The sequence below is a fragment of the Protopterus annectens genome, chromosome 17.part0, assembly GCF_019279795.1.
Source record: "Protopterus annectens isolate FY-2018-M chromosome 17.part0, PAN1.0, whole genome shotgun sequence".
In the NCBI taxonomy this organism is placed as follows: Eukaryota; Metazoa; Chordata; order Ceratodontiformes; family Protopteridae; genus Protopterus; species Protopterus annectens.
Genome location: NC_056751.1, coordinates 83,677,875 through 83,704,095, shown reverse-complemented (window position 1 = coordinate 83,704,095; position 26,221 = coordinate 83,677,875). Strand labels below are relative to the sequence as shown.

Sequence of the window (26,221 nt, the reverse complement as noted above, 5' to 3'; positions counted from 1 at the left end):
ACAGGATTACTTTGAAAGTAAATATACATAGCTCTCAGTCTGGCAGTAGCTTAAAATTTTTTTTTGAGGTTAGTAGAGTGAACTTTAGCAATGAGCACTCAGCTGGTCTCAGGTTTTGAATCTCCTAAGCTGTAAGCAACATCCAGCTAGTAACACTGTCAAGGTGCTGACGTTCAACAATCTTTGACTGGATGTCCCCCTACTTGGGCAGCCTACTCCTTTTTGTGCTGTAACTGTGTGTTCATGAGAAAAAAATGGAGAAATAAAAATAATTTGCAGAATATTACAGTAAAAGGACTGAAAAAGCAGTCTTCTACAGTCATCAAAGAGCTCCAAAGAAAAAAAAATGTAAGAGAGCACGAACCACTACACACCTAAAATAACTCCGAAGCTGTTGCAGGATGTGAAGTATATGAAGTGGCGAGAAGGACGGGATGATGCCTTGTAAAACTGGCTTTCAATAACTGCTTCACATACCTGCAAAGGTTCCATGAAACAATGGTAAAAGTCCACTGTAAGCTTTCAGACTACTGTTTAAAACTCTCAATGAGTCTTCTCAACATTATGATTTACTGTTATAATGACCCTCGTAGAAGAACATCTAAGAATACTGACAAAACTGGCTCAGTCATAAAAATGTTTCTTCATTGCTCAAAATATACAGAAATACTAAATCAGACGTGGAATAAAAAAGCATTACAAATCTTCATGGATATAAAAATCAATGTAAAATAGAATAAAATAAATTAGTATGCTAATCTGCATTATAAAATGAGCTGCTAACCTGTAAAATTATTACTACTTTTTATCATCTATAAAGAAATATCTAGTTTTGTGTGTTAATGCTTAGGATGTTTGGTTGTCAAGGCATTCATATTAAACCAGAATTGCCTAAAATCTTGCAGATATTTTATAGGTTCATAGGTTGGTACTGGGCTATCTGCCCGAAGGCATATATTAGCCCAGCCATGTCGTGCGGTATTCACCACCCCTTTAGTAGTTCCCTAGACCCTTGTACTAGCAGCTAGTACCCTTGGCCTCTATCTAGTAGTGCTGTTGGTGTGATCCCCGGTGTGAACTTTCTGTTACCCATCCACTCATCAAGGTTCCTCTTGAAGAGTGATAGTGAGGGGCTCTGTCTTATGTAGATCGGGACCCTGTTCCATAGTAAGGGAAGTCTCTGCGAACGGAATCTATCCCTCCAGCATGTTCTATTCATTGTTGTGTTGAGGTTTATATCCCTAGAGCGTGTAGCTCAAGTAGATTTGGTTTTGCTAAGATGGAGCATGTTCAACAATTCTGGGTTGGACATGGCTCTGTACGTTAGACAGAGATCGCCTCTGAGAAAGCGGTATGCAACAGAGAACAGTCTTAGCTTTTTCAATCGTGCTGCATAGGGCAACTGTTTGAGGCCAGTAATCCTCTTGGTTAGGTACCTTTGTGGTCTCTCCAGCTGCTGGAGATGTCTAGCCAGGTACATTCCAATTGGTGCATTGTACTCAATAATGGGTCTGATGAGGGAAGAGTAGAGGGGCACCATTACATCCTTAGATCTTGATGCGAACCCTTTCATCATCAGATGGGTCACATAGAAGGATTTTCTAACCACTTTGGCAACATGGTTATCAAAGGAAAGCTGACTATCTACTTGGGTCCCTAGATCCCTTATTTCTTCTTCAGATTTCAGGGGATTACCTCCTATGTTGTAGTTTGCAGGTACTCTGTTTTTTCCAAAGGGGATTACTACGAATTTTTTTGCATTTAGCTTGAGACCATGGCTTTGACACCATGTATCAGTTTCATTTAGGCCCTTCTGGAGGATCTCCATGTCGGCCAGAGACTCTATTACAGCACCCAGTTTGCAGTCGTCCGCAAACTTAGTCAGCCACAGCCCTTCCGTGCTTGCCTGTACTTCTGAGAAGTATACGCCAAACAGGAGAGGCCCCAGGACAGAGCCCTGAGGCACACCACTCATTACTGGTCTGGATTCGGACATAGATTCCGCTACTCTTACTTTATGGGATTTGTCCGAGAGCCAGTTTGTGATCCATCTTGTGACATAAGGGTTTATGCCCAGGCTGGTGAGCTTATCAATAATACCTGAATGGGGAATGGTGTCAAATGCTTTAGCAAGGTCAAGGTAAGCCGTGTGTACCTCCTTTCTCTTATCTATAGCCTGAGTAACTGTCTCAAAGAAATCCACCAGGTTCAGGAGGCATGATCTGCCCTTGACAAAGCCGAACTGTGTGGGGTCCAGCGACTGGAGGTTCCCAATCTCTCCATTTATGAGTTCCATAATGATTCGCTCCATAGCCTTACAGATCAGACTGATCAGACTGGTCAGGTTTATTGGTCGGTAGTTCCCAGGGTCAGTTGTGGCCCCACCCTTGTGTAGCGGGACCACTATTGCCGTGCGCCATTCTATGGGCATATATCCTGTGGGGAGGCTGAAATTGAACAGGGTATTAAGATGTGGGGTTAATTCCTTTTGGAGCTCGCGTATGACACAGCCTGGGACACCATCTGGTTCCATGGAGGCAGTGTTTTTAGCTTTAGATAGAGCCTTGTTAACCAACGTATCGGTAATAATTGGACTTACACAATCCCCTAGAATGGTAATAGGCCCTGTAGGTGTTTTGCAAACAATCATAGTTGGCTCTCTGCAACAAATCTAGGTCAGAACTTCTAGGACACCATTCCATTCAGAAATCAATAAAGATCTAGGTGACAGGTTAAAACACTAGCTGAAGCTGTTTTGCGCAGCATCACTTTCCCACACTTTGGTGAAAAAGCAGCATAGCAAGGCATGACATACTATTTCAAGAAAACATTTCTTTTCTCCTACTATGAGCAGGAGCAAAGCTATCAACTTCTACTAACAAAGTACATGTTACTATTTTACTGCAAAATGATCAACATGTAATAACTATTTTTCTCTTCTCTTGCTTCTTTGTTGTTGTAGCAAAGTTCATTGATGGCTCTTTTGATTTCAACATCTGCAGCAACCACTTCTGAGCAGCATGCTAACTCACCCCTTAAGCAACATCAACCAAGAACAGGTCTGAGAAGAGGTAATGTGCTTGTGTTTCACTCGTTGGATACAAGGGAAATACAAAAAAGTATCTGCTGCAAAAGATGGCACTTATGTGATCTGATCTACTGTATACTCATGCAGAGTTTCAGGAATGGCACAGTTAAAAAAGCTGGAAAACAAAATATCCAAAAACATTTTCTGCACATTTTACATAGACTACAAATTATCTTGGGAGGCTGTCAGAAAGGAATCTAAGGCATAATAGGTTGCTGATGGTCTGTGGGTGTTAATGTGGAGGGAGATAAAACATAATAAATTAAACATAGCATGAACTAATTGATCAGATGTGCCTTGCTCATCGTTCTACACATAAGTTAACCACACATAAATCAGAACAGTCCAATTTATTGGTGATAATCACTCATCCATTTGAGACTTTTAATTCAAAGAATGAGACAGAGAGTAGAAAAAAGAAATGTCTGCATAAACATAAGATGTCTGGACACCGGAACCACAGGACTGGTGCCTTTGATGCTCCCTGGTAATGTCAATGATTCCTACAAGCTCAAGCTCTCCTATCCATAAATCACCAGCCATCTGGATACTCTCCAGATTGTGTAACCAGATATTCTTAGTAAAACTCCTCCTCACGTATAACAGTTGGGGGGTGGGGTAGGAGCATCATTCCATTGTCCAGGCAGAGACCACAGAAAACAAACTCTAACTTACGTATTTCTCAGGTCTTGTCTGGACAATGGAACTACAGGAAACAATTCCTAGCTACCATGGTAGATCTAAGCCAACAACCCCTTGAGAACGGTGTCCCAATGGAAGCTCTACTTCTAGATAAGGAATTAAGACTAATAAGTTTTAACAAAGGTATGCTGGGAAGACCAAGTAGCTGCAGCTGCAATCTCATCTATGTGCAGTTTACACAGGAAAGTACTGGATTTAGCTTGAGCCTTAATTAAATGTGCCTTTAGAGAAACTGCTAATTTGCTGGCCTGTAGATGGTTTAGCAATGGAAGTTTCAATCAGAAATCCATCTGTCCATGGTCAGTTTTGTAATCTTACAACCCAATCTCATCAGGGAAAAAACAAACAAATAGCTGATCATCCTTTCTGTAAGCTTTGTTATGATGCAAACAGAATCTCAATTGTCTATGCACATCAAAATAACACAGCAGGTACTCACCCTTATTAGCATAACTACAGAAGAAAACAGGTCGATGAATACACTCATTAAAGTCATTTTGAGTACCGTTCTTAGGCATAAAGGAGGGGTTGGCTCTCACAGAAAAACTGCCTGGATTAACAATATACAGGATCATAGGAGATTACTAAGCTATCGACCTGAAGGTCATTTTAAGCCCAGCTGTTTCAACCCAATGTAATACCGTAGAGGTTCTAGTCAATACCCAAGATTGCATTTAGTGATAACTGCCCATGTCCAGGAGGGTTGTAGGCACTATCCCCGGTAAGAATTTACGGCGCCCCATCCACTTATCCAGGTTCCTCTTGAACAGTGTCATAGAGGTGCTCTGTTTCACATGAATTGGCAGCTGTTCCAAAGACGTGGCAGTTGCTGGGAGACAAAGATGTCCCCTCCAGCATGTCCTATTTAAGTCGCAAGCCATATTTAAGTCCCTGGAACTGATGGCCATAGACCCATTTAATTTACAGATATGCAGTAAGTTTATTAGGTTTGGGTCTTGGGTTGCTCTGTAGGCCAGGCATAAATTTCCCCTAACAAGTCTATATGAGACGGAGTACAGTGACAGGAATTTTAGCCAGTCCATGTAAGGCACATGCTGGAGGCCCTTGATCTTCTTTGTTAGAAACTTCTGAGGTGTCTCTAATTGCTGTAGCTACTTAGTACGGTACATACATATATGGTTACTTGGAGGATAATGCACGCAACTCTGAAAGACTTATAGCTGAAGTGGCAGCAACTAATGAGATCTTCCATGACAAAAATTTCAAATCAACCAAACTTGCAGGTTTAAAGGTGGCTTTGTCAAAGTTTCCAAAAAGAAATTTCAATCCAAAGTTGGTACAGATTTGACCAATGGTACTCTTGAATGAAAAATTATTTTAGGAATGCTTTACATGACCGCTGAGATGCCACTGACAATGTCAAGATAAATGCAAATTGATGGAGGAAAGACTGGCTCCCTTATTGTAAAGTTGTGTAAAAAAAAATAAATCTTGATGCAGAGATGCAGTAGCAGGAGATAGGTTTCTGTTCTGTGCCCAAATGGTGAATTTATTCCATTTTTCTTTGTAGATTCTCCTAGTAGAACACTTTGGTAAAGCCTTAATGATTTTCACTACATAGTGGAGGGAACTGATGGCTCCTGGCCATTACTGGAAGTGGAAAAACCAAGTGGTTAAACACAGCGACTTGAAATTCGGGTGAGGCCACCCAGATGGGTGAGTTAACAGAGACAGGCACTGTGGGAGGAGTACAGGCTTCCTCTTTCAATGAAGCTACAGCAAGAGAAAATAAGTCTGGGAAGGTCAGAAGGGAGTTCTAAGAATAAGCTATGCCTTACAATGCTTTTCTTTTCTGGATTAGTCCTGGGATCAGGTGAAATGGAGGAAATACATAAAGGAAACCCAGGGGCCAACTGTGGGAGAAACCATCTTTTTGTGGCTGCAGTTCTAGAATCTGGAGGAAGTATGCTGAAAAAGTGGGAACACTTCATAGTAAATGGTGAAGCAAAAAGCTTGCACCACAGCTTCCCCAACCTTGTGAATATACCGTAAATTTGCTTGATGCTGACAGACCATTTGTAAGGCAGTAGAATCTGCCTGCTTAGTTTGTCCACAATCATGTTGGAGGACCTGATGGTGTACATTGCTATTAGAAAGCGTATAGCTGACACAGCTCATTCGTAAACTCTCATTGCTTCTCTGTATAATGGACATGATCAGACCCCCCCCCCCCCACTTGTTTATGTACCATACAACTGCCATATTGTCCAATTATATGGCAACCGCTCCTCAAGGTAGCATGTCTCAGAATGCCAGAATGCCTGCAATGCTAGGAGGACCACTCTCATTTCAAGAATGCTAATGTGCCATAAGGCTTCTTGTGTGAGCCATGAACCTTGAAAAGTCTTGGTTACCATAGGTGTCAGAATTAGACTGGCAAAGAGTACTTCTACAGGCAGGCTCCAGACATCCATCGACCAGAAAAGATTCCACCTGCAGGCCACTGAGATTTGATACTGAAATTCATGATTTGTCAGTCCTGGCCCCATTGAACTTGTAGCATCCATTGTAAGATCCTCACATTCAGTCTTGCCTGAAGAAACATCTGGATTGTTGATGCCATTAATCCCAGAAGTATCAGTACTGTGGCAGTTGAAGGATGATCTTGCCCCAGCACTGATGCAACTTCTGCAGTTACGGAAGGTATTCTGACTATTGGTAGGAGAGCTAAATGCATGAGTAAGTCTATTCAGCAACCAAAGAATATTATGTCCAGACATAGTTGTAGTCGTGACTTTTTAATGTTCACAGCAAATCTTACTCAACCTCTATCTCCCCTGTCATCACTGTCCTGATGGTGGCAAGAAGATCTGGTAGATACACAGCAGGCAGGGACTTACAGGTAAAGGAACTTGAGATTTAAGAGCTTGTTACCATCACTAGAGGGTGCCTGAGGCACCACAGTCCTGTGGTCCAGTGGCCAGACAGGACCTAAGAAATCACTTTTTTTTCCCAAATAGGATGTATGACTAAAAGGACAATATCTCAGCTGCCTCTTTACTTGTTACCGCATGTCTTTAAAACACGAGGGGAAAAACAAATCAAATGGGTCCACAGACAGAAAATGTAAGCACTTAACTGATAAATGATCATAAAGGTTCTCAGCCATTCTAACACCCTTTTCCTTTAGTCTCTGCCACTACCATCCCTGAAGTCAAGAAAACTTATGCAGCTAAAAAAATATATGCCCAGTGATGCAACCCTGTTTACTTATGATAAATCTGCTACAATGGATGTTTGTACACACATCTGGCTATCAACACTTGGAAATCAACAAGCAGACATCTCCAGCATTCTGAAAGTTCTTTTTTCTGTAAGGTCTTTTCGTAAAAATAGTGCACTGCTTTCCATCAATGTCTGTACTTCAGCTTTGTGGGCAAATAATGGACTACCAAACTGGACATCATATAGATGAGTTTAAGAAACAAATGGATGTAGTTGGATGCGAATTAACAGCAAGAGGATATAACCGTGAGCTGATCCATGATAGTGCTACAACTGTTGAAAGACTTAGAAAAACTAGAGCTAAACCCTATTTTTCAGAGAGAATGTCAAAGAACAAATGTAAATATGACTCTAATTTAAAAGTTTGTGTTACTTATTCTAGAGATGTTAATAAGTACACAGACATAATTAATGAACACTGGAACATATTAGTTACAGACAATCAAATTAATAAGATAGTAGGGAATATACCTCAATTTACATTTAAGAATAAAAAGAATTTGAAGAGAAGATTATGTACGCCTAGAGATGAAATTTATTTGAATCAAGCTGTAGGTACTGAACCTTGTGGTAGTTGCACATTTTGTAAATATATTAATAAGGAAAAGTTTTTTAAACACCCTGACACTGGACATATTTATGATATCGGGGTTAGTGCAACGTGCGATACTTCTCATGTTATATATTTGGCTAGTTGTTTTGTCTGTAATAAATTTACATAGGAAAGACAGATCGTACATTGAAAGAAAGAATTAGAGAACATATATACCATATTAGGAAAGGTACACATGTAAATGCACTGGCGAAGCATGTTTTAAATGTGGGAGAGAGCCATAGTTTTCAATTTTTAGTAGTTAGTAGAACATATGATAGTTTAAGGGGTGGAGACATTAGAGCCAGGACAGAAGAAATAGAAGCAAAATGGATTGTAATGCTTAGGGCTAATTATGGCCATGGTCTCAATGATACTGTCCCCATGAAGCCTATTCTTAGAAAAAGGTCTTTACATAGATAATATATGAATATTGTGTGTCTATTTATTGTATTTATTATATATTTTATATGTATTTTATGCAATCTGTGTTATTTGCTTGCATATATATTTATGTAATATATTTTTATGTATGTATATTAATAGGTTTTAGGTATTTTTCAGTTATTAAAGGGTATGTTCTTTTAAACTTTAGTCACTGCAAGTCATGTGATCTAATTAAATTGTTAGTTAATGTGTTTTTTATGTAATCTTTTATACACCTGATGAAGCTTGATGTGAAAGCGCTTGTGTGAGATTAAAATCAGTACTGCATACGTATTAAATATTACTGTGTTTATTTTTTAAAAGAATTTGGAGACTCTGGAGCCATACCTCAGCAGCTTTTTCTTCATCATATATACCACTGGCACATTTGTATGTGTGTGTGTGTGTGTGTGTGTGTGTGTGTGTGTGTGTGTGTATATATATATATATATATATATAGAGAGAGAGAGAGAGAGAGCCTCGGTGTGGCAGCTAATCTAAATATGTGGATTTCAGAGCTGAGAAATTTACTTTACATACAGAAATAGCAATGCAATAAATACTATCTATGTTAAGATGTTATACATTTGTGGAACCAATCAGACTCTGCTTCAATTACAAGAAAATTAAATGATGACAACATTATCCTAAGGTATAACATAACTATACAGATATTTAAAAAGCCTTGTGTTCTGATGACTGCCTAACTTAAGTACACCCTAAATACTGCAGTAACTGCTTAATTGAAACTCTTGTATTGCAACAAATGTGTCAGTGCAATGTAATAAAGGAAAGTAAATGCACATCACTGCTGCATAAAGGTAGTACATGTTTTAGACGTCTACTGGTAATAGAAGGAAGCAGTACAGCTGCATCACACATGTCTGATGGGAAAAAAAAACTATCACATGCACCTTGCACAGTTTTCTCAGTGGCACAATTGGTTTGCTCTCTCATACATTATTACATCTTTTTTTGATGTTTAGTCATTTACAAACTGGCAGCTCTGATGTTCTGACCCCAATATGACTCAAAGCACCGGATGCATACATGCAAATCAATGCAAAACTTAAATTTTAAGCACAGCACTCCTTAAAACAAATGCACTGTTTTTTAATGAAGCCCAAGAAAAAGATGAAACAGCATGGGATCACAGACACCAACCTCAATTTCCCCAATCTACAGAAAACTCTTGCTGTTAAATACATTATTGTGAGATAACAAATGTATCGAGTCTATAAAATAACTTGTGACACTGCAAAAATTATTACACAGCATCAAGCCCATGTTGCTTTTGCATAGTCCAGTACAGACATTTTATATCAAATATTACTCATCAAATAGCTTTTGTCACTGCAAAGACTAATTCTCCAAGTCCTGAAAAATATCGCAGATATAAAAAATTTACCTTTAGAATGAAGCTGAAACAAAGTATCATCTTATCCCCTTGCCTGGCTCTGTGTGGCAAACAGGGACAGAGTACTGACTGTGAGCAAGGCGACTAAAGCTACTTTACCAGCTCTGGCACTGGAGGAACTAGGCACGGAGGAAGAGGAGTGAAGGGGTGTGGCCCACTCACCTCTCCCTGGGGAGTGCAGGGCTGCAGTTCAAATATTATAAAAAATTATCAGTCATGAAAGAATTTAAGCACATGAAGGGAGGCAGTCAGAAATACCATCTCTATCCTCACAAAGATATAAAAAATGTTCTCACAAGCCTTAGGTTCATAAGTAAGTACCAAGCTAGCTGCACTTGTTGCCTATTTTAAGCTTAGACAGTTTCCCTCAAAGTTGAGAATCAAACCCTGTGCAATAGGAACTACAGCCCATAGTCTTAACTCTATGTGCCAGCTGCCCAATTCTTATAAAAGTTGCTGATTTCTGTTACTAGTAGTATCACATAATGAAAATGTCAAAGAGAAAAGCAAACCCATGCTAACCTTCAACAAGTCAATAAAATCTTACCTTGAATTTTTCTGTATATTCTTTTCTCCCTCTTTGCTATGCTGTATTCATTATCGTAGGAATATACAAAAGGACTTGTTGGTAAAATCCAAGGAGTCATTCGTTTCTCTACACACTCCTGTAAACAACAGAAAGTTCTTTACAAACCATTTTTAGATAATTACACACTCTATAATTTGAATGTACACTGCCAATAACACAATAGTCATATCAGACATATAACATTCAAGGCAAGAAAATGTAAATATTTGTTACTACATAACTTCACTCCAGGGATGAATCAAAGCAGTCTGCTGCTTTCCATTTGTTGATACTACTATGCAATAGCATGCAACAATAATATGCCTTATTATTACACAATTGCTCAGATGTAATTAACAAAATGAACACAGTGGTATTATTCTCCATAATCACAATAGTGTCTGTGGATTTTTAGCCAATCAGGAATCCTGAATTTGCATAGTTAAAGAATAATAAATGTGGTCTGTGATGAGTGTTTGAGGCCACCAAAACCAATACACATATAACACATGAGAATATACAAACAGATTTGATGGGAAAGGAATAAAATTACTTGCCTCTCAGAAAACTCGTGCAACAAAAATCATTATTTGTCATTACTATACATATTTACATTTCATAGTAGACATAATGTGCAAAAAATAGCACTACAGAGACTACAGTTAACACTGCAGTGCCACGGCACAATGAATGATGAATGGTATATGAGGAAAACAGTACTGCGTGCATATCAATAACCTGAATAGAGCAACATAAAGATGGAAAATTTGGGGCCAATATAGGAAGTCAGAGTGAAAATGCAAGACAAATCAGACTAGGGACAGATGTATAAGAATACAAAGCTGTTTATCTTAAAAATATTAACAATGAAGTTATGTTGGCAAAGAATGCCATATGATGTTTACCATCTGCTAACAAACAAATGTTTTGTGCCTGTTTTAAAACCACTCAAATGTGGTAAGCACATGTCAGTATTTTTCATTGCTGGAACCTTGATTTCAGGACTGGGCCCAAGCTGCTGGAAGAATCTTCCAAAAGGGTACAGGGTGGAGTACCCATGGGCCTGGTCTCCATTTTTTGAAGAAGGTGAAAAACTAAATGCTGTCTACATAACCTTCATTAGACACCATGTTCTAAAGCAAGAACTATGTGACTAAACAAGAAACGAATGTGGTAGACAGGGCTACTCTCCCCCATGCATATTCTAATAAGCTGTCAAATCCATGAGAGCTACCACTCGCTATCCTGTCTGTGGGTGGAGCGAAGCAGAATTTCACAGAAGTCACTAAGCAATTTTCAGTCTTCAGATTAATATTTTGCACTCTGCTGCAAGTCATAATAAATTCTGTAATTGCTCACACAATTAAATCATTAATAAAATAAATAATACACCAGTGACAGATTCTAGAAGACTGTCAACTTTCTTGCAGAAAAATCATTTCTAGCTTCTGCTGGGAAACTGGTTACAACAAAGCAAATTAGAGGGAACCACTCTTAGAAGCATGCTACTAGACAGAACAGCCTTAAGCTTCTTAACACCTGGAGAAACAGGAGGTAATTTCAAATGTAAAACAAATGGACTGGCAAACATCTTTAAGGAAAGGATGAGTATTATACGGAAGTTATGTAATTACCGCAATACTGGTCCTTGGTTATCCTTAGTCCGCATACTTATACTGATCAGTATAGATCTGTGGTCTGGTGGATCTGACTGTCAGCTTCAGGCCTTCCAGAGCTTGAGTGCCTTCCCTTCTCCCATGACGCACCTGTCCGCTACTGAAACTCTCAAACTGAGTTTGCAGCCTAAATCACAAATGGGACAGAAATGCCAGGAAGATGCAACTTTGGGTGGAGCACAGACTACAGGTTAGGTCTATAAGTCTCTTTGGAAATTTTGAGAATTTGGAGGGGGGAGGCTGTTGAAGTGGACAGACTAGGGATACTCAGGATAGTACAATTATTTAAGTTAACTTACCATAATAGTAGATGTTTAAGTGGATCACTGTTGCAGTAGTCATAACTATACAGGTGATATCCTGCTATGGAACAAATGTCCAGCCAGACTTTGGGCTCCTTTTACACAGCATACATTTGCCCTCAGCATAGAGAAAAGTGCTGGCATAAGACATATGGTCATAACAAAAATCAGAGGTTTCTTGTCCAAAAATGGAGGCAGAAGCCTGAAGCTCTACAATAATTTAGTCAAACCCAGTAAGGAGTGTCAAATCATGACTTAAGGGCCCAAGGTAAAGTATGGTATCCCACCCTGGCCAGTGCATCAGGCATTCTATAAAAGATGTCAGGTTTCTTGGAAGCAGAGGGTTAGGAATCTGAGGAAACAGAGCAGAGGTAAAGGCATCCTCTAAGGCTCCTAAGATGGAGAGATGGCTACTGGTACTGGGGAATCCATACTCAATAACTCATGACATCTCTTCTGAGACTAGAAACTATAACCCCAAAGAATATTTTTTTGGGAGGGCGGATGTTCTGAAGAGAAGGTGTTTTTAGATTCAGACTCATCAGGAGAAGATAACTGTAAGGTGTAGCATAGACCCTCAACGTTTGATCCAGAAAGATCCTCTTTCTCAGAAATACATGGTTCTCTTTCTCTTAACTTGGGTAGCGAATGGAAGAAAAGGACATAGATACTGGATTATCTTGAAAAGCCCCTGTAGAAAACTATATCAGTTTCCTTGTGAAACCTGTTGCAAAGAGGCTGTGGGAGGAGAAGACAACTATTTTGTATTTTGTGAGTCTCCCGCCTAATAGTCTTATGGGTAGAATCTAATGGTTGGACTTTCAGCAGAGACCTGTCAACATCCTCCTTCACCAGTGCTTGGCAGACACCACCTTCAGTCTCAGAGAGAAACATTCTTGTTTTTTCCCTTCTCAGCAAGAACAGCCTGATGTACAGTGTATCAGGATGTACCTAAATCTTGGGCATTAGCAGCCTCCTGAGTGAATGCGCAATAGGGACCAGGAGTCGGACTAATGGCCCAAGGACTGTACAAGTGTTTCAGTGGAGACGTCAGACTCGTACCATGGAAAAGATGGAGAAGTCCAAGTTTTTTCAGAAACCTCTTTCACAATTTTCTTGTCCTTCTTCTGGTTTGGAGGGGGGTGTCTGCTGAAAAGGCGTTTGTCACTAAGGTCACACATGCTAAATCCCTAGGGTGCTTATTTTCAAGAAAACAATTTTAAGAGAGTTTTATCAGCTCGTTATGATTTTAGAAGTTACAGACAGGTAGATCTGACAGGACCTTACTTAGTGTTCTTGTCGTAAGCAAAAACAGTAGAGGTATGGGCTTCCTCATAAGGAATCTATCTACTTCAAGAGCTTTTATCTTCCTTGACAGATGTGAGCAGTTTTTATAGAAACATTTCCACAGAAAAAGGAAAATTCTCCAATGAATTTACTTATCTGATCAAACTGTAGCTGAAACTGACCACCAATACTCAGCCAGATAAGCTGAAGAAAAGTCTGCATAAGCATACATACAGCAAGAAATGTCTAATTTTTGTATGTACATACATCCCTCTGATACTGAAGCATACTCTAATGCTAAGGGTGGACATATGGTGTGACAGAAAGGAGCCCAAAGCTTTGTAGACCATCTAGACATCCAATCCATGCAGGTTACATCCCATACAGATATGGCTACTGCAACAGTGATCTATTGAAGAACATCCAGTGTTATGATGTTTATATAACTTCTCTATCTTAAATTATTCCATCCATCCATTTCAACTGATGGGACAGAATCCCCAGATACCAAGCATCCTGCGTAACATCATGACAGGATATCCTTGAAGACCATGGCTCCAGAAAAGCATCTCAACCTAGAGATCACATCCAGTTTGTAATGCCTAGGAAAGGTGTGTATGGTGGAAACAGAGTAAGCGGCATAAATATTAACCACAGTGGAACTCTTAAAATAGGCTGCAGAAGTTGCAATGGATTTTGTACAATATGATCTAGGTTTAGACAATAATGTTCTAATGTTAGCATGATACATGCAAAGTGTGTAGTTGGACAGCCATCTGGACAAGGTGACTTTAGAAACATTCAGATCCAGTTTGACTGGGGAGTAGGAAATGAAAAGCTGGTAGTCTTTCTGAAATTCTTTGTACGGTATATGTAGAAACGTAATTGCCTATGAACATCAAGGGTGTGCAACAAGTACAAGCCTTTGCTGGTATGGCTTGGAAAGAAGACTGGAAGATGTATAGGTTGATTTAGGGTAAGTTGTGAAGCAGTTGAGTAAAAAGGATTAATTGTTTCTAAGGGAAACCCTATCCTTGTTGAACTACATAAGGAGGTTTAAAGTAGATGCAGCTTCAAAATTTGTCTGGCTAAAATGATAGCCACTAAGAACAAGATCTAAGAATGAAAGTTCAAGTCAGATAAGGAAGCTGGCTTCATGGTGGGGTCGTGACAAAACCTTCAAAACAAAGTTAAGATCCCAAGAGGGCTTCAGGGTCTTCAACTCGTAGTCTTAGAAGAAAGGCAACTTTAGGAAGGCCTTAAAGACTATGGGAGGATAACTGTGAATTAAAACCCCAGTGGAAATGTGATATTACTGTTAGCTGGGCCTTATTAGTGGAGTAACTAAAGCTAGCACTGAAGAGAGTGGCCAGAAACTGTTAATACTGAGGGAATCAATGCAGAGAAATGGTTCTGTTTCTGGTAAAGGGCCAAAGTGGAAAATCTTTTCCACTTATTTTTTATAAAGGCTGTGAGTAGACATTTTCTAAGAGGCAGAGAGAATCTAAGTTATTCTAGGAGGGAGGGAAGAAAGAAAGGATCTATGGCCGTCAATACTACTGAAGAATCCAAGTGGGCAATTTGAGGGATGTAATTTCTGGATGAGGCTTACTGGACAGGTGTGATAGTAGTTCTGGTCTGAAATCTAAAAGCCTAGGTTGCTTCCTGAAGTGAGGCCATAGCACTGGGAACCAGATCTGCCTCGGTTAAAAAGGGGCTATGAGACTGACTAAGGCCTTTCCCAGGGTTGCTTTTTGAAGGAATTTTGACATTAGTGGCAAATGGAGAAAAACTTAAAGGAATCTAGGAGGTTTCTGATGGGCTACAGCATCCCTGTGTAACTGTCTATGTGAAAGGTCTAAGGACAGAGAAACCATGCCTTACTGAATACCTTGCAACCGGAGTAGCAGAGTTAATCAGATACAGTAAGAAGGATTTATCCTCTGAGAAGGAAAATCTGAAATTTAGTCTGTTTATGTTATCAAAAATGGACAAAAGCTACCTGGTAATAACTGTTTGCAGTTAATGGAACAGAAAGAGAATATAGCATAAGTGTACACTTTCTTTCCATACCTATCCATAGCTTTACTACCCTTCTTATTAGACAAGGCATTAGCAGAAGGTAAGAGTTTAGTTGCTTTATCAGACTCAACAGAAATCAAAGCAGGGTCTGAGGAAGGATTAAGGAGGATTTTTATAGAGAAATTTATGACATCCTGGTACATTGCAAAACCTATTAGGCTTCTCTGTAGCAGGTTGATATAACTCATGAGTCAAGCAAGCAGACATGAAACTATCCTACAAAGCATCTGGCGCATGAAGGATGGTTGAAAGCTTAGGAATATCTATGTTTAACAGGTTACAGTATCTCTTTTGTACTTTCCCTCCCAGTGGAATTTATGCAACATCTTTAAAAGTGTCACCAAAAGACAATTCTTCTAAGGGGTTTCAGGAGAAAGTGTGTATTCATCATCTGACTCGTACCCTATAGGCAAGTGAGGCTGTGAGGAATAAGCCAAACATTCCACATAAAAAAATCTGAAGAGCCTTCTCCCTTGGAAGATGTACCCCCTTCCTTTTCTTAGGACTAGAAGGGGGAGAAGGAGTGGAAAGAAACTGGGGAGACTTTAATGACACAGGAGCTTTAAACAGCCTTGAAAAAAATTATACCACTCCAGTTGTGCATCAGCTGGAGGATTAGTAACAGGAGGACAGGTATGCTTTATTTTCTGCTGCTTCTTTTTAGGAGTATTAGCAGAAATAAAGCAAGCAAGAGCAGGCTCCTGATGCACCTCAATAATGGTACCCAGGACATAATCTTGATTGAAGAATGCCCTCTGGTCTCACAGAAATTACTAGCGGAGGTTCCCCCTTCACAGTCTTGCCTGTCTTCTGATAAGATGAATGAGATGTGCCTACAAGCTGCATCCTGTCGGCCTCCAGAGAAGTTACAACAGCAGGAACAGCAACAGAAGCTAAGTGGTCTGTGAGCTCACCATGTTCCTCAACACAGAAGTCTCAGTCTGACCAGATAACAGAAACCGCCAAAAGTTTAAGCTGCTTGATTTTCCTTCTTTCGTGTCTCCTGTGGGAAGTTCAAAATAGACAAAGTACAGTTGTGTACATTTACCATAAATGTAGATGTTCGAGTGTATTCACTGTTGCAGTCATTACATTTGGGTAATCTGCTGGCAGGTTGCCCTCAGTCGGCCTGAATTCCAAAGTCTTGGGTCCTGCGTTGGTTGCTGTCTTCTCTTCCATGATGTCAGGTTGTCAGGGGTATAAAACATGCAGCTGACACCATTTTCTTTAGTTTTTCTTGCCCTCGATGTCACGTGCCCCCAAAAAGGTAGCAATATTTTATATATATATATATATATATATATATATATATATATATATATATATATATATATATATCAATACATGCAACAATATAAACTTTACCTTCATCTACAAGCAAATACACCACATAGGTTGTAGAAAATAGTGAAGGAAAGATAAACTTCAGAATGACAGGGGGATGGCGGGAGGGTAATATGGACTGCAACAGTGAATATACTCGAACATCTACATTTATGGTAAGTGTACACAACTGTACTATGTTCTTCGTGTTTCACTGTTGCAGTCTTTACATTTGGGTAGAATCCCAAAGCTATGGTTGGGAGGCTGGAGCTAAACAGCATTAGGTGCGGCTATAAGGCCCTGCAGCACTGCAGTGGCAAAGCCTGCCCTGGACTTAGAGTAGACAGGCAAATGGTAATGCTTTGTAAAGGTGTGAACAGAACTCCAAGTAGCAGCCTCTAGAATGTCTTTGGTTGGTACTCCTCTGAGAAAGGCTGCTGAAGTAGCTGCAGCTCTGGTGGAATGAGACCTAATGCCCTTGGACACAGGTTTACCATGGTGTAAGTAGCAGAAACGGATGCAGTGGCTTATCCACTTTGAAATTGTCTGCTTTGAAATAGCCTTTCCTTCTGATCCTGCAGCATATGACACTAGTAATTGCTCAGTTTTTCTTAGAGCTTTAGTCCTGCTCAAGTAGAATCTTAGCTGTCTGTGTACGTCCAAGGAATGCAGAATTCTCTCCCCTTTGTTCTGCGGATTTGGATAAAAAGTTGGCAGATGAATTGTTTGGTTAAGAGCCACACTGGAAACTACCTTAGGCATAAAAGTAGGATTTGTCCTCAGAGACACCCTGTCTGGGTAAAATATGATAAAAGTCTCTACAGCCATGAGGGCCTGTAGCTCTGTAACTCTTCTTGCTGAAGTAATTGTAGTAGCAGAGTTGTCTTCCATGATAAGAACTTTATATCAGTGGTAGCAGCTGGTTCAAATGGAGGCAGGGTGAGCTTTTCCAACACATAATTGAGGTCCTATGCAGGTAATGGTGATCTTCTAGGAGGCCTTACATTTTTGGCTCCTCTAAGATACTGCTTTAGTAAAGGATGAGAAAAGATTGGTGGCTCTGTGTTGTAATGAGCCGAAATGGCAGAGGCATGGATTTTGATTGATGAGAAAGATAGGCCTTTGTCAAGCATCTCAGTTAAGTATTGTAATATCTGAGGAATATTTGGTTCTGCTGTATCAGTTCCTTGTGCTTGATTCCAAGCACAGACTCTCTTCCACTTGTCAGCATAAGATTTTCTAGTACTAGGCCTTCTGGCTTCCAAAATGACATCCATCACAGCTTTACTGAGAGGTGTTGTTTGTATGATTACATGATTAGCCATGATGCCAGGTTTAGAGTCTGTAGTTGATTGTGCAGGATCTGATTGTTTTGCTGGGACAGTAGTTGTGGTCTTTGAGACAAGGTCCAAGCTGGGTATTGAGACAAGTTCCTTAGGATTGGGTACCAGTACTGGCGGAGCCCTGTCCGGGGCAATTAATATCATCTTTGGCTTCTCTTGTCTGACTTTTAGGAGGACCTTGGGTAGAAGAGGCAGTGGTGGAAAGGAGTAAACTGTTTTTTCCAACTGAAGGATACGGCGTCCACTTTCCATGCTTGTCTGTGATAAGTCCTTGTGCAGAATCTTTTCAATTGATAATTTTGAGGAGAGGCAAATAAATCTATGTCTGGGCTCCCCCATTTCTCTGTTATCATGCTGAAGACTTGTGGATTTAGTTTCCACTCGTGAGGATCCATAAGGTTTCTACTTAAATCGTCTGCCAGAGTGTTTTGTTTTCCAGGCAGGAATTGAGCTTGAAGATGTACTTGGTAGGTCAAAGCTGTGTCCCACAGTGCCATGGCTAATCTGCAAAGGGGGTATGAGTGTGTGCTCCCTTGCTTGTTTACATACCACATGACTGTGGTGTTGTCAGTCTTTATCAGTAGTTGTCCTGGATGAAGTAAGTCCTTGAAGGCTGTTAGGGCATTTTGAACAGCTAGCATCTCTTTCTGGTTGATATGTAGATGCATTTGTTTTGGTACCCATATGCCCTGAATGCATCTTACTGCCATGCGGGCCCCCCAGGCATAATCTGATGCATCTGTTGTTAAGGTTTGGCTGGCAGGGGGTAGAGTGAAGGGCCATCCCATGTTTTGGTGACAGGCTTTTGCCCACCACAGAAACTCCTGTTGCAGGCAGGGAATGAGAGGAATCATTGTTTCCAGACTGTGTGAATGCTGACTCCATAATCTTTTTAGGTACCATTGAAGTTTCCTCATATGCAGTCTTGCATATGGAATTAGTAGGATGCAGGATGCCATGAAGCCCAGAGCCTGCAGAATTTGTCTTGCAGAAGACTGGGTTTTTGTTGCTATCAGTTTGAAGTAAGTACTCAGTTGCCTTTGTTTGTCTGGCATAAGGTAAGCCATCTGGGCAATTGTATTCAAGCTTGCACCCAGGAATGTTATCTTTTGAGAGTGTACCAGCTGTGATTTCTTTTCTTTTATTGTGTACCCTAGTCATGTTAGAAGCCTTTTCACAAATGCCAGGTGTCGAAGAAGAGTGTCCTTGTTCTCTGCTTGAATGAGACAGTCGTCCAAGTAAGGATATATCTGTATACTTCTTTGTCTGCAAAATGCAATTATTGGTGCCAGGCACTTTCTAAAGACCCTGGGCGCAGTAGATAAGCCAAAGGGCAGTGCAGAGAATTGGTAATGCATTAAGCCAGCCTTGAATCTGAGGTATCTTCTGCACAATTGCATTATTGGGACATGCAGGTATGCCTCTTTTAGGTCTAAAGTCACCAGCCAAGTATTCTTGCCTAGCATGGGCAGAAGCTGCTGCAAAGTCAGCATTTTGAATTTTGGAATGTCCAGGTATGTGTTCAAAATTGATAAATCCAGTATTGGCCGCCTTGTCCTTTCTGGGTACCAAGAACAGTCTTGAGTAAAAACCTTGTCCTTTTTCCTGTTCTGGTACTGGTTGAATGGCCCCCATATCCATGAGGGACATAACCTGTTTCTGTGCCTCTGCCCATTGATTTTTGGGCAGATCTGGCCAACCGTTTGCCATTGGCAGAGTGTGGAAATGGAATCTGTATCCCTGTGATACTATGTTTAGTACTCACTTGTCCTGGGTTATTAACTGCCAATTTTGAGCAAAAAGTGCTAATTTTCCCCCTAAGGATGCTGTCAAAAGATAAGTGCTTGGTGTAGGCAGAGAGAAGTCATTGGGACTGTTCTGTAGGTTTGCGCTTTATCTCCCCCTGATTTGGAGGTAGATGCGCCCCATTGCTTTGATCTGTATGAATCTTGCGTCTGGTATCTGGAACCCTTTGGGCATCTAGATTTGCCCCTTTGAGCTCTGTCTGACACAGGAAAGGACCAATTTTTTGTAGGCCAGTGTCTACTGAATCTTGGTGGCTGCACTTGTAAGAAGTCTTTAACAGTTTGCATAGACTTAGCTTTGTCTTCCATTTTCTTTAAAACCTCTTCTGCCTTAATGCCAAACAGAGAATCATGCTGTAAAGGTGCATCTAGCAATTTAGCTTTAACATGATCAGGCAAATTTTGTTCCTTTAACCAGGCATGCCTCCTAATCACAGATCCAGTAACTGCGGCCCTGCAGGAGGCCTCTAAGGAATCAAAACCACACTGCAAAGTATGCTTTCCAACTTGTTCAGCTGCATGCAATTTGTTTGTTTGCGCCTTTCGGCTTTTCCCGGTTAGGGGTCGCCACAGCGGAACTCCGGTCCGCTAATGATTGGTAGCGGATTTTTACGTACCGGGTTACCAGCCCTGACGCACAACCTTCAACGAAGGCATGCCCTATTCACGTATGCCTACACACAGAAGACGCTCTAGCTGAGAATCGAACGGGACAACGTCTTGCTATGAGGAGACAATGCTACCGCAGCACCACCACCGCAGTTGTTCAGCTGCATGCAATAATTCCTACAATTCTTTATTTTCTGCACATTCTGAAATCAACATCATTTTCTGTTTCAGCAATCCCATAACATGTTGTTGGTACTTAAGCATATGAAATTGACAGTTTAAGGCCTTGACTGCCAAGGTTGCAGATGCATAAATCTTTTTTCCCCATCTGTCTAGTGCCCTTGATTCTCTGTCAGAGGGGGTAGGATTTTTTGCTGTTGAGGCCTTAACTCCCTTTGGACCCTGTGAAACAGTTTCAGGATCAGCAGCAGGGTTTCTAAATAAAAATTTATGTGAGTCAGAGACCCTGTAATATCTGTCAGGCTTACTGGGAGCCAGAGGTAAGGAGTCAGGGGTCAAGCTTGACTCCGAAAACACATCATAAGCAATGTCTGAAACAGGGGGAATAGCTAAAGGCTTGTGCTGAGGGAGAAGAAGGAAACCCCTGAGCCTCTTTTTTGATTCTGAGAAGACTTGACTCTCCCAGTGAAAATGCTCCCTCAAAGTATGCAAGGTTTCTCCAAATGAATAATCCTCTGGAGGAGATGCAGATGGAATAGACTCCTCAGCATCAGAATCCTCATATGGAGGTATAGATAATTCCTGATCAGAAGAGGAATCAGAAGAAACAGAAACCTGATCTGAAGATTCATAATCAGTATCTTGCCTAGGCCTCTTATCTGGAAGGGGATGGGTACTCCTGATCAAGGTAATATGGTCTTCAGCCATTTTGATCATCTGTTTTTTAGGCATAGTGGCCTGTGCACGTGGCTCATGCGTCAGTTTTTTAGTTTTAGAAGTTGCCTTTGTCTTTGGTTTTGCAGCTGTCGTCGGTTTGATATAGAAATGTTGAGGTCTGAATACACCCTCAGAAGCCGGTGCCTTCTCAGCGGCTCCGGACCCATCCGAGGGAGATACAACCATCGGTCCAATACCTTGAGTATCTTGCGGCATGCCGGACTCCACATGGGTGTCGGTAGAGGCCTGTGACTTGAAGGTAGCGGGTATCAGGGGCTGCGAAAACATCTCACTGAGTACCGGCGAACTGGTGACTGGCTTCGGAGAAGCTTCATCGTCGGTTTTGAATCTCGACTGCCTTTCTCTGTCCTTTTCTTTGCGTTTTTTATGTACTCCGGTAGTCGGATTGCTATCCAATGACATTTCTGGGTAGTTAAATCTGTTTCCAAAATACTTTGATGCAAAAATATACCAACGCTTAATGGTGTGTTGGTTAAATCTAGCACAAAACCGACAGCCAGGCACATTGTGATCAGGGCCTAGGCAAGGAATACAGTATAAATGGAAATCCTTATGCGGTATTTGCTTCCCACAAGTAATACAATTATTAACTTTTTCTGACATCGGTAAAAAGCAAGAAAAAAGGTTTCCCCAACGGGGTACTTAGCTTTAGTGAAGACTTCGGTTCTGAAACTCAAACTCGAATATTTCAGTAGTCGGCTGACCGGCACTTGCGAAATGCTTCTGCTTTGGGCACCGCGCGGCAAGAAAGACTAAAGAAAATGGTATCGGCTGCATGTTTTATACCCCTGATGACCTGACGTCATGGAAGAGAAGACAGCAACCGACGCAGGACCCAAGACTTTGGAATTCAGGCCGACTGAGGGTAACCTGCCAGCAGATTACCCAAATGTAATGACTGCAACAGTGAAACACGAAGAACATCTTGAAGGCCATCCAACCTGGTGCAAGTTCCTCAATTCTCTGGTTCTCTCCATATATTTTCAGAGGTGATAAATCCCTTCTGCTTGTCTTAGGAACAAAGGAATTTCAAATGGAAAACTTCTTAAAGTTATGGTCAGGACGTAGGCACTTTGAATGATTGCCTTTGCAGTGAATCTGCCTACTACAGTCACATTTATCTCTCTTTGTGACGAAAAAAAAAAATGACAAAAATTAATCTAAACGTTAGTGAAGCAAGAACGGCCCCCAAAAGAGATCTTTATCTTCCCACAAAGATTAGAAACTCGCACAGGATATATGACTGACAGACTGAATTGAGAAATAATTTTTTCTTCATGGGCTGGCAGCAAGAAAATTCTGTGGAACTTCATGACTATATACCTTTTACATACTAGCACATTCTCTTGTGCATAGGTTTGTGTGTCAGGTCAGACGTATGGTTTGAGAAGGGTCTATATTACATTCTCGAAAGCCGACAATGTCGAATCTGACATTGTCGACATGAGAATAGCGAAACTGCAGAACATCGAACAAGTAAATGGAAATCTCCATAAAGGGAGATTTCCGTTTACTTCAATGTAGTGCAGTCTCGGAGTTGGTATATTTAAGTAGCGGGGGGTGCAGGGGGGCTTGCCCCCCTGCCTACACCGTTTATTTCTTTTTAATTTTTTTTTTTCTGAACATTCGATGTTTTAACAGTTCGATCACTAAAGGTCGACCTTTAGTGATTCGAACTGTTAAATATTCGATGTTCTAATATAGACCCGTTTGAGAAGGCCCAAGTTTTGGTATAGTGGACAGATGTACAGCATCCTCGGCAGGATACTTCCCACTTGTGAGCAGCACCACAACAGTGATCAAAAAGGACATCTTGTGGTTTGTAAGTATGAAACACAATAGTGCTTCAAAGGCCTGTTCTCCAAAGCAGAGCTACATATATATATATATATATATATACACACACACACATATACACATACGTATAGAATCTATATTATATGAACAAAAGTTCATTATATCAAATGCTCTAAAGAGCGAAAATGCCAGACCTCAAACTCCTTATTGTGGGGGTCTGCGTCCCACACAATCCATGCTAAATATATATACCAACTCCGAGATCGCACTACAGTGAGGAAAGGGCAAATATTCCAACCTTCACCGTACTGCGATCCCACAAGAAGCACTTCGAGGTCCAGCATTTTCGTTCATATAATATAGACCCTGTGTGTGTGTGTGTGTGTGTGTGTGTGTGTGTGTGTGTGTGTGTGTGTGTGTGTGTGTGTGTGTGTGTGTGTGTCTATATATATATATATATATATACATATACATATGTATATCTGTATATATATATATATATATACATGCATACACACATACACATATATATGTGTGTGTGTGTGTGTATACATACATATATAAACACCATGCATAGTATGTTGTAAATCAACAAATGAAGATCTTGTAAACGGTGCTGTATTTTTTGTGTAAAATGTGTAAATGGAGCTTCTATTATAAATAAGAAGTGGCTCATTAAAAAGAAAGACAAACTTTTATTTTATTTGGATTTGTTTACCAGGGTATAGCACTGATCTCCATGGGCCTTTTTCAAACTCAGCTCGGGAGCGCTGCCTGGTTAAGTGACTTGCTCAGAGTCGCACGGTTCAGCAGCGGAATGTACATTTTAATGTATTAGCCAGGAAAGTGTTGCTGTTAACTTAAAAATGGAAATGTGTTTTAACAGCATACAATTTATTGTGTTAGCTAGAGCGGGTCTTCTTAATAAAACAATTAATAGGTTCATAGGTTGGTACTAGGGTATCAGACCTAGGGCCTATACAAGCCTAGCCATAACAATTCCCTGGATATTTCTTACCACAATATTTACTTCCCTGGCCCCTGTCTAGCAGGGTGACTGACGTGATCCCCTGGGTGAAATTCCTATCTTCCATCCAATCATCAAGTTTCCTTTTTAAGAGGGCCAAGGAGGTGCTCTGCTTGACATGTATGGGCAGTCTATTCCAGAGTATGGAGAGTCTCTGGGTCAGGAACCTATCCCTCCAACATGTTTTGTTCATTGTGATGACAAGGTTTAGATCCCTGGAGCGTGTGGCTCTGTGGGATTGGAATTTCTTTAAGTGGAGCATGTCCAACAGCTCAGGGTTTGACATGGGCTTGTATATTAAGCAGAGATCGCCTCTGAGTAGACGATATGCCACAGAGTATAGCTGGAGTTTTTTTAGACGGTCAGCATAGGGCATCTGCTTTAGGTCTGTGATTCTTTTAGTGAGGTATTTCTGCGGCCTTTCCAGATGTTGCAGATGTCTTGTGAAGTACATACCAAACGAGGCGTTGTACTCTATAATGGGTCTAATGAGGGATGAGTACAGTGGGACAATAACCTCCTTTTTTCTGGATGAAAAGCCCCTAGTGATGAGGTGTGCCACATAGAAGGATTTCCTGACTGTTGTGGCGATGTGGTTATCGAAGGTGAGACCACTGTCCACCTGTGTCCCTAAGTCTCTCATCAAATTTTCGGTGTTTAGTGTACTGCCACCTATGTGGTAATTCATGGGTACATGGTTTTTCCCAAAGGGGATAACGACACATTTCTTGGCATTCAGCTTGAGCCCAGGGCTCTGGCACCAAGCATCTGTTTCTGTAAGGCCCTTTTGTAGAATATTCACATAATTTGGGGATTCAATAATGGCTCCCAGTTGGCAGTCATCTGCGAACTTTGTTAGCCAGAGTCCCTTAGTGTTGGCCTGTACTTCAGAGAAGTAGATGCCAAACAAGAGCGCTCCTGGGACTGAACCCTGAGGTACTCCACTTGTCACTTGTCCGGAGCTGGATTTGGAGTTGGCTACTTTTACATTTTGGGTTCTGTCAGTAAGCTAGATGACAACCCATCGAGTGACGTAGGGATTTATGCCCATCTTAGTAAGTTTATCTATGATTCTAGAGTGGATGATGGTGTCGAAGGCCTTGGCGAGGTCAAGATTGGCTGTGTGGACTGCCTTACCCTCGTCCACAGCTCTGGAGACTGATTCGAATAAGTCAATCAGGTTTAGGAGACAAGATTGTCCCTTCACAAACCCAAACTGGGTGGGGTCTAGTGTCTGAAGGTTGTCAATGTCTTTGTTTATAAGTTCCATGATAATGCGTTCCATGTCCTTGCAGATCAGGCTCGTCAGACTGATTGGACGGTAGTTCCCGGGATCCAAGATGGATCTCCCCTTGTGGAGTGGGATAACTGTAGCTGTGTGCCACTCAGTGGGCATGAAGCTTGAGGTGATGCTATGATGAAAACATGACACTTAGGTGAGGTGCCAGTTCATTTTGTAGTTCATGTAGTACACAGCCCGGGATGTCATCTGGTCCCATGGATGCTGTATTCTTAGCTTTGGAGAGTGCGGTTTCTACCTGTGTGGCCATGATTACTGGAATTTGGCAATCTTTTGGTATTGAGATGGGCCCTTTTGGGGAGAGAGGGGGGTGAAGTTGGCACTAAATCGATCTGCCAGGATACTGGCAATATCCTTGGGATCAGTATACTTAATACCATTCTGTTGTAGCTCAGAGCAGATCTCAGCATTGCCATTTAGATTCTTGACATAACTATAGAATGCCTTTCGGTTGTCTTTGGAATCTTTAGCAATTTTATTTTCGTAACTAGCTTTGGAGGATTTTATGAGGGATATCAGCTTCTTACTGAGGTTGGTAAGGGAGTTTTTGCATCCTGGGATTTTCCACTTTTCTGCAACAGTTTCTTCCTTCTGTTGTATAGTTTGTTTATGGCAGGGGACCTCCAGATTGGCTTCTTTTTTTTTTTTTGGAGGAGAGTGTCTTGGTTCTATTTGGGATGGCACGATTCATGCACGAGTGGATGTGCTCATAC

The 26,221-nt window shown here is 40.9% G+C and overlaps 1 protein-coding gene across 1 annotated transcript in view; it reads right to left on the bottom strand.

Moving 5' to 3' along the window:
• The window catches only part of ZCCHC7 (zinc finger CCHC-type containing 7), a gene marked incomplete at its 5' end in the record, with an annotated part of 2,015,093 nt that overhangs the window by 136,890 nt on the left and 1,851,982 nt on the right, over positions 1 to 26,221 (bottom strand). Inside the window, one exon of the mRNA XM_044059153.1 lies at positions 10,019 to 10,136. Coding sequence (XP_043915088.1) covers positions 10,019 to 10,136 — 118 coding nt within the window. The remainder of the gene's footprint in view (positions 1 to 10,018; positions 10,137 to 26,221) is intronic.